Source organism: Nerophis ophidion, linkage group LG02, assembly GCF_033978795.1.
Source record: "Nerophis ophidion isolate RoL-2023_Sa linkage group LG02, RoL_Noph_v1.0, whole genome shotgun sequence".
Lineage (NCBI taxonomy): Eukaryota > Metazoa > Chordata > Actinopteri > Syngnathiformes > Syngnathidae > Nerophis > Nerophis ophidion.
The window spans coordinates 76929394-76939100 of record NC_084612.1 but is presented as its reverse complement, the minus strand read 5'-3'; the positions used below and the strand labels follow the sequence as shown (position 1 = coordinate 76939100).

At 44.7% G+C, this 9707-nt stretch overlaps 1 protein-coding gene and 1 long non-coding RNA gene across 3 annotated transcripts in view; one reads left to right on the top strand and one right to left on the bottom strand.

Annotated features, from left to right (window-relative positions):
• The window catches only part of LOC133546085 (uncharacterized), a 424415-nt gene that overhangs the window by 68477 nt on the left and 346231 nt on the right, over nt 1-9707 (top strand). The gene's annotated exons all lie outside the window — the stretch shown is intronic.
• flnbl (filamin B, like) overlaps nt 1-9707 on the bottom strand; it is a 105245-nt gene that overhangs the window by 46486 nt on the left and 49052 nt on the right. For both annotated transcript variants that reach the window (XM_061891820.1, XM_061891829.1), the window contains exons 17-19: nt 8617-8777; nt 1747-1837; nt 1523-1677 (exon numbers count right to left, since the gene is read on the bottom strand). In XM_061891820.1, the coding sequence (XP_061747804.1) occupies nt 1523-1677; nt 1747-1837; nt 8617-8777 (407 nt within the window). The remainder of the gene's footprint in view (nt 1-1522; nt 1678-1746; nt 1838-8616; nt 8778-9707) is intronic.

Here is a 9707-nt window from a genome sequence, read left to right as displayed (position 1 = left end):
ATACGGTGGAAAACTACAAAATTACATGGTTGACCACAATAAAATGATATGGCAAACTACATAAATCGTTGTGTTGTGCCACAATAAAATGATATGGCAAACTACAAAAAATGACATGGTGGGCCACGATAAAATATGGCACACACATCAAATGATGGGGGAGGAGGGCACACTAATATGATGTGCATGGCCACGTTAATATGACTTGAATAGATGTGGCGGGCCACTTTTAAATGAAGTGGTAGTCCACGATAATATGATATGTCAAACTACAAAGAATGATGTGCCCACCACATAAAAATTATATGGCAAAAAATCCATAAATTTATGTGGTGGGCCACGATAAAATGACGTGGAAGGCCAAAATAAAAGATGGCAAAACCACATAAAATGAAGTGGCGGTCCACTTTAAAAGTACGTGGTGGGCCAAGAAAAGTATGTGGTGGGCCACGATAAAATGATACGGCAAACTACATAAAATTATGTGGTGGGCCAGAATAAAATGTCATGGCAAAAATCCATAAAATTTTGTGGTGGGCCACAATAAAATGGTTTGGAAGGCCAAAACAAATAATGGCAAAACCACCTAAAATGATGTGGCGGTCCACAATAAAAGTATGTGGTGGGCCAAGAAAAGTATGTGGTGGGCCACGATAAAATGATACGGCAAACTACATAAAATGACGTGGTGGGCCACAATAAAAATGAAATGGCAAACTACATAAAATGATGTGGTGGTCCACAATAAAATGAAATGGCAAACTACATAAATGACGTGGTGGGCCACAATAAAATGAAGTGGCAAACTACATAAAATGACGTGGTGGGTCACAATAAAATGAAATAGCAAACTACATAAAATGATGTGGTGGGCCACGAAAAATGAAATAGCAAACTACATAAAATGATGTGGTGGGCCACGAAAAATGATATGGCAAATTACATAAAATGACGTGGTGGGCCACAATAAAATGACATGGCAAATTACATAAAATGATGTGATGGGACACGAAAAATGATATGGCAAATTACATAAAATGACATGATGGGCCACAATAAAATGATATGGCAAATTACATAAAATGGCGTGGGGGTGGGGGCACACTAATATGTGACAGGCCACATTAATATTAGCGAGCCACATGAATAAATGTGGCCTTGAATGTGCTCTAGGGTGAGTTTGCCTTTAAGGAACACCCGGAAAAGGACGCCCCAACTAAAAATGTCCAACTTCCGGTGAGTTTCCGGGCATTCTAGTTTCACCCCATGCCATGCGAACCACGAGAGTAGGAAGGGGATTCTTCTTTTCCTCAGTTCACCTGACACATGAAACGTGACAAATTAGGGCGGGGCACTATCTTGAATATCTTAAAACGGGTTTAGTGGCAATTGCAACTTTGACCATAGCATCAGTTACTACATAGAGCGGCACTTTCCGTCATTTTCTGCAGACTGCATTGCAAAATGACGACCCCGCCCTTACTGAACATTCCCAATAGGTCTCATCAACATGTTGTGTTACCGGGGTGAGGGGTGTGTATTTGACGGTCTGAGAGTAGTCGTAGTTGTCGATGATGTCGAAGTCGTTGACGGGCGACGAGAAGGAAACGTCCAGCGGCGCTTTCCCGGCTCCTTTCGTGAGCACCGTGAAGTGAGTGGGGATTCCACTCTCCACGCCTGCCGTGAAGAAAGAGCAGAGAGAGGTGAGGAACATCCCAAGGTGGGAAGGACAGAAGCTTGTGTTACCGGTGGGAGTCAGTCCGGGACCCTCGGCCTTGACCTTGGATGAGTCGTGGGAGGGATCCACTTTGACCAGAAATGGACTCTGAGGAACTTCCTGGGTGGAAACACACAAGTGGACAGGAGACTTGAAAGTAACCTTCAATAAATGTTAGCGTCCAGCGTGTGGAGCAAACAAATGAACACAGAACCTTCTTGAAAAAGCTGACATCATCATCCTGTGTGCTAAGTGCTGTACAAGCTGTACACAGACTACTCTAATGTTGCATTGACCAGTGATAACATGCCGCAATGTGAAGGGTGGTACTAGTCAGTGTGCAGTCTTCACACTGTCTTCACAATTTATCTTACAGCCTTGTTCCATAGGGAATAAAAAAAAATGTTGTCCTCAAAATTCTACACACAAGTGCTACAGTGTATTCAAAAATAAGACAGTGTATTAAAAAATAAGATAAATAAATAAATAAAAACTAGAACAGCCTAATAGCTAGAACTAACACGCATATGTTAAATAAAAAGGAAAAAAAAAAGGCTTTTAAAGCCTTTTTTAAAAGCATTCACAGTCTGTGATGCCCTCAGGTGGTCAGGGAGCGTTCCACAGACTGGGAGCGGCGGAGCAACAAAGCCCTCCCATTGTTTTCGTAGCTTTGTCCTAGCATGTTGGAGGTTAACCTGTCCGGAGCGGAGGTGCCTTGCGGAGGATTTGTGGGGTGAGCAGTTCTTCGAGGTAGAAGGGGGGCATTTCCATGGAGTCACTGGTGGGTTAGTAGGGAGACTTAAAGAGGAAAAAAGACTTATTTGCTGCCAAAGGTGCATCAACAAAGTTATTAGCAAAGGCTGATTTGTATTTTTTTTAATATAAATTAGCAAAATAAAAACAATTCACAGAGTGAAGTGAATTACATTTATATAGCGCTTTTTCTCAACGTGACTCAAAGCGCTTTACATTGTGAAACCCAATATCTAAGTTACATTTTTTTTAAAGCAGTGTGGGTGGCACTGGGAGCAGGTGGGTAAAGTGTCTTGCCCAAGGACACAACGGCAGTGACTAGGATGGCAGAAGCGGGGATCGAACCTGCAACCCTCAAGTTGCTGGCACGGCCACTCTACCAACCGAGCTATGCCACCCCAGTAAAGGCCTACTGAAATGAGATGTTCTTATTTAAACGGGGATAGCAGGTCCATTCTATGTGTCATACTTCATCATTTCGCGATATTGCCATATTTTTGCTGAAAGGATTTAGTAGAGAACATCCACGATAAAGTTGGCAACTTTTGGTCGCTAATAAAAAAGCCTTTCCTGTACCGGAAGTAGCAGACGATGTGCGCGTGACGTCACGGGTTGTGGAGCTCCTCACATCCGAACATTGTTTACAATCATGGCCACCAGCAGCTAGAGCGATTCGGACCGAGAAAGCGACGATTTCCCCATTAATTTGAGCGAGGATGAAAGATTTGTGGATGAGGAAAGTGAGAGTGAAAGACTAGAAAAAAAAGACGAGGGCAGTGGGAGCGATTCAGATGTTATTAGACACATTTACTAGGATAATCCTGGAAAATCCCTTATCTGCTTATTGTGTTACAAGTGTTTTAGTGAGATTATATGGTCGTACCTGAAAGTCGGAGGGGTGTGGCCACGGGTGTGGTGACCGCCAGTGTCTCTGAGGGAAGCCCCGTTTCTCGAGGCGAAGCGAAGGCAGCCGGTCGGGCCGGGCTGACATTTCCCCCCCCCCCCCCCCTCCTCCACAGTGGAAGCATCCCACGTTCGGGGGCGGGCGGTAGAAGTAGTAAGCAGGAGAGTCCGCAGCTGCCTCTTTGACAGGTGCACGAGGAACAACCCGAGCTGTCCGCTCATGTCTACGGTAAGAGCTGACTTATTACCACAATTTTCTCACCGAAACCTGCCGGTTGATATGTGGTAGGGAACCATGTTCACTTGACCGCTCTGTTCCATAGTAAAGCTTCATCTTTCGGGAATGTAAACAAGGAAACACCGGCTGTGTTTGTGTTGCTAAAGGCGGCTGCAACACACCGCTTCCCACCTACATCTTTCTTCCTTGACGTCTCCATTATTAATTGAACAAATTGCAAAAGATATCAGACTGCGTGGTCGCTAGTAGTGGCTTTCAGTAGGCCTTTAATTATAGGGAATTGTGTGTAGAATTTTGATCACAAAAGTGGATTTGTTCCATTTTGGAATAATGCTGTAGCATAAAACTGGAGATGGACGTGTAGACTATGGACGTGTAGACTATGGACGTGTGGACTATGGACGTGTGGACTATGGTGGTGTAGACTATGGAAGTGTAGACTATGGAAGTGTAGACTATGGAAGTGTAGACTATGGAAGTGTAGACTATGGAAGTGTAGACTATGGAGGTGTAGACTATGGAGGTGTAGACTATGGACGTGTAGACTATGGAAGTGTAGACTATGGAAGTGTAGACTATGGAAGTGTAGACTATGGAGGTGTAGACTATGGAAGTGTAGACTATGGACGTGTAGACTATGGACGTGTAGACTATGGACGTGTGGACTATGGACGTGTGGACTATGGACGTGTGGACTATGGAAGTGTGGACTATGGACGTGTAGACTATGGACGTGTAGACTATGGAGGTGTAGACTATGGAAGTGTAGACTATGGACGTGTAGACTATGGACGTGTAGACTATGGACGTGTAGACTATGGAAGTGTAGACTATGGAAGTGTAGACTATGGAAGTGTAGACTATGGAGGTGTAGACTATGGACGTGTAGACTATGGACGTGTAGACTATGGAAGTGTAGACTATGGAAGTGTAGACTATGGAAGTGTAGACTATGGAAGTGTAGACTATGGAGGTGTAGACTATGGAAGTGTAGACTATGGACGTGTAGACTATGGACGTGTAGACTATGGACGTGTGGACTATGGACGTGTGGACTATGGAAGTGTGGACTATGGACGTGTAGACTATGGACGTGTAGACTATGGAGGTGTAGACTATGGAAGTGTAGACTATGGACGTGTAGACTATGGACGTGTAGACTATGGACGTGTGGACTATGGACGTGTGGACTATGGACGTGTAGACTATGGACGTGTGGACTATGGACGTGTGGACTATGGTGGTGTAGACTATGGAAGTGTAGACTATGGAAGTGTAGACTATGGACGTGTAGACTATGGAAGTGTAGACTATGGAAGTGTAGACTATGGACGTGTGGACTATGGACGTGTGGACTATGGACGTGTGGACTATGGTGGTGTAGACTATGGAAGTGTAGACTATGGACGTGTAGACTATGGACGTGTGGACTATGGACGTGTGGACTATGGTGGTGTAGACTATGGAGGTGTAGACTATGGAAGTGTAGACTATGGAAGTGTGGACTATGGAAGTGTGGACTATGGAAGTGTAGACTATGGACGTGTAGACTATGGAAGTGTGGACTATGGAAGTGTGGACTATGGAAGTGTAGACTATGGAAGTGTAGATTATGGAGGTGTGGACTATGGAAGTGTGGACTATGGACGTGTGGACTATGGACGTGTGGACTATGGACGTGTGGACTATGGTGGTGTAGACTATGGAGGTGTAGACTATGGAAGTGTAGACTATGGAAGTGTAGACTATGGAAGTGTGGACTATGGAAGTGTGGACTATGGAAGTGTAGACTATGGAAGTGTGGACTATGGAAGTGTGGACTATGGAAGTGTAGACTATGGAAGTGTAGATTATGGAGGTGTGGACTATGGAAGTGTGGACTATGGAAGTGTGGACTATGGAGGTGTAGACTATGGAAGTGTGGACTATGGAAGTGTGGACTATGGAAGTGTAGACTATGGACTTGTAGACTATGGACGTGTAGACTATGGACGTGTAGACTATGGACGTGTAGACTATGGACGTGTAGACTATGGACGTGTGGACTATGGAAGTGTAGACTATGGACGTGTAGACTATGGACGTGTAGACTATGGACGTGTAGACTATGGAAGTGTAGACTATGGAAGTGTAGATTATGGAGGTGTGGACTATGGAAGTGTGGACTATGGACGTGTAGACTATGGACGTGTGGACTATGGACGTGTGGACTATGGTGGTGTAGACTATGGAGGTGTAGACTATGGAAGTGTAGACTATGGAAGTGTAGACTATGGAAGTGTGGACTATGGAAGTGTGGACTATGGAAGTGTGGACTATGGAAGTGTAGACTATGGAAGTGTAGATTATGGAGGTGTGGACTATGGAAGTGTGGACTATGGAAGTGTGGACTATGGAAGTGTAGACTATGGAAGTGTGGACTATGGAAGTGTGGACTATGGAAGTGTAGACTATGGAAGTGTAGATTATGGAGGTGTGGACTATGGAAGTGTGGACTATGGAAGTGTGGACTATGGAAGTGTAGACTATGGAAGTGTGGACTATGGAAGTGTGGACTATGGAAGTGTGGACTATGGAGGTGTAGACTATGGAAGTGTGGACTATGGAAGTGTGGACTATGGAAGTGTGGACTATGGAAGTGTAGACTATGGAAGTGTGGACTATGGAAGTGTGGACTATGGAAGTGTGGACTATGGAAGTGTAGACTATGGACCTGTAGACTATGGACGTATAGACTATGGACGTGTAGACTATGGAAGTGTGGACTATGGAAGTGTGGACTATGGAAGTGTGGACTATGGAAGTGTGGACTATGGAAGTGTAGACTATGGACTTGTAGACTATGGACGTGTAGACTATGGACGTGTAGACTATGGACGTGTAGACTATGGACGTGTGGACTATGGAAGTGTAGACTATGGACGTGTAGACTATGGACGTGTAGACTATGGACGTGTAGACTATGGAAGTGTAGACTATGGACGTGTAGACTATGGACGTGTAGACTATGGAAGTGTGGACTATGGAAGTGTGGACTATGGAAGTGTAGACTATGGACGTGTAGACTATGGAAGTGTGGACTATGGAAGTGTGGACTATGGAAGTGTAGACTATGGAAGTGTAGACTATGGAGGTGTGGACTATGGAAGTGTAGACTATGGAAGTGTAGACTATGGAAGTGTGGACTATGGAAGTGTGGACTATGGAAGTGTGGACTATGGACGTGTAGACTATGGAAGTGTGGACTATGGAAGTGTGGACTATGGAAGTGTAGACTATGGAAGTGTAGACTATGGAGGTGTGGACTATGGAAGTGTGGACTATGGAAGTGTAGACTATGGACGTGTAGACTATGGACGTGTAGACTATGGACGTGTAGACTATGGACGTGTAGACTATGGACGTGTAGACTATGGAAGTGTAGACTATGGACGTGTAGACTATGGACGTGTAGACTATGGACGTGTAGACTATGGAGGTGTAGACTATGGACGTGTAGACTATGGACGTGTAGACTATGGACGTGTAGACTATGGACGTGTAGACTATGGACGTGTAGACTATGGAAGTGTAGACTATGGCGGTGTAGACTATGGCGGTGTAGACTATGGCGGTGTAGACTATGGAAGTGTAGACTATGGAAGTGTAGACTATGGAAGTGTAGATTATGGACGTGTAGACTATGGAAGTGTAGACTATGGACGTGTAGACTATGGAAGTGTAGACTATGGCGGTGTAGACTATGGAAGTGTAGACTATGGAAGTGTGGACTATGGAAGTGTAGACTATGGCGGTGTAGACTATGGAAGTGTAGACTATGGAAGTGTAGACTATGGACGTGTAGACTATGGACGTGTAGACTATGGCCGTGTAGACTATGGAAGTGTAGACTATGGAAGTGTAGACTATGGCGGTGTAGACTATGGAAGTGTAGACTATGGAAGTGTAGACTATGGCGGTGTAGACTATGGACGTGTAGACTATGGAAGTGTAGACTATGGAAGTGTAGACTATGGACGTGTAGACTATGGAAGTGTAGACTATGGACGTGTAGACTATGGACGTGTAGACTATGGAAGTGTAGACTATGGACGTGTAGACTATGGAAGTGTAGACTACGGCGGTGTAGACTATGGCGGTGTAGACTATGGAAGTGTAGACTATGGAAGTGTAGACTATGGAAGTGTAGACTATGGACGTGTAGACTATGGAAGTGTAGACTACGGCGGTGTAGACTATGGCGGTGTAGACTATGGAAGTGTAGACTACGGCGGTGTAGACTACGGCGGTGTAGACTATGGAAGTGTAGACTATGGAAGTGTAGACTATGGACGTGTAGACTATGGACGTGTAGACTATGGACGTGTAGACTATGGACGTGTAGACTATGGAAGTGTAGACTATGGAAGTGTAGACTATGGAAGTGTAGACTATGGACGTGTAGACTATGGAAGTGTAGACTATGGACGTGTAGACTATGGACGTGTAGACTATGGAAGTGTAGACTATGGAAGTGTAGACTATGGACGTGTAGACTATGGAGGTGTAGACTATGGCGGTGTAGACTATGGAAGTGTAGACTATGGAAGTGTAGACTATGGAAGTGTAGACCATGGACGTGTAGACCATGGAAGTGTAGACCATGGAAGTGTAGACTATGGACGTGTAGACTATGGACGTGTAGACTATGGACGTGTAGACTATGGCGGTGTAGACTATGGAAGTGTAGACTATGGAAGTGTAGACTATGGCGGTGTAGACTATGGAAGTGTAGACTATGGAAGTGTAGACTATGGACGTGTAGACTATGGCGGTGTAGACTATGGAAGTGTAGACTATGGACGTGTAGACTATGGTGCGGTGTAGACTATGGAAGTGTAGACTATGGAAGTGTAGACTATGGTGGTGTAGACTATGGAAGTGTAGACTATGGACGTGTAGACTATGGACGTGTAGACTATGGTGGTGTAGACTATGGTGCGGTGTAGAAGTGTGTTGCCAGAACCTTGTCGGTGAAGAGGACTTTAATGGTGAGTTTCCCGGCAGCAGGTGGGATGTACTTGACAGTGAAGGTGTCGTTGGCGTTGGGAATGATGTCAAAGTCCACATCCGCCTCTCTGTCGCCCACCATGTTGGCGTCACACTTGATGCCCACGCTGACGTCACCTGAGCACCAGAACAACTTTCACATTTTCCTGTCCTCTACAACCTGGAGGTGGGACTTCATTTCATTAGAAAATCATTAGAGGTTGTTGGATTTTCATGTAAATATGTCTTTATTTATTTTTGGGGGATTTCACTTGTAGTCTCGGGACTGCACCAAATGTTAGAACTATTATGTTAGATCCACTGGACTGGACTCTCACTATTATGTTAGATCCACTATGGACTCTCACACTATTATGTTAGATCCACTATGGACTGGACTCTCACTATTATGTTAGATCCACTATGGACTGGACTCACACTATTATGTTAGATCCACTATGGACTCTCACACTATTATGTTGGATCCACTATGGACTGGACTCTCACTATTATGTCAGATCCACTATGGACTGGACTCTCACTATTATGTTGGATCCACTATGGACTGGACTCTCACTATTGTGTTAGATCCACTATGGACTGGACTCTCACACTATTATGTTAGATCCACTATGGACTGGACTCACATTATTGTGTTAGATCTACTATGGACTGGACTCTCATTATTATGTTAGATCCACTATGGACTGGACTCACACTATTGTGTTAGATCTACTATGGACTGGACTCTCATTATAATGTTAGATCCACTATGGACTGGACTCTCACTATTATGTTAGATCCACTATGGACTGGACTCTCACTATTATGTTAGATCCACTATGGACTGGGCTCTCACTATTATGTCAGATCCACTATGGACTGGACTCTCACACTATTAACTCGATCCACTCAATGTCCATTGCACCGGTCGCACATCTGCAGTCCCCTCCAAGGTTTCTCATTGTCATCCCATTGGGTTGAGTTTTTCCTTGCCCTGATGTGGGATCTGACCCCAGGATGTCGTTTTGGCTTGTGCAGCCCTTTGAGACACTCGTGATTTAGGGC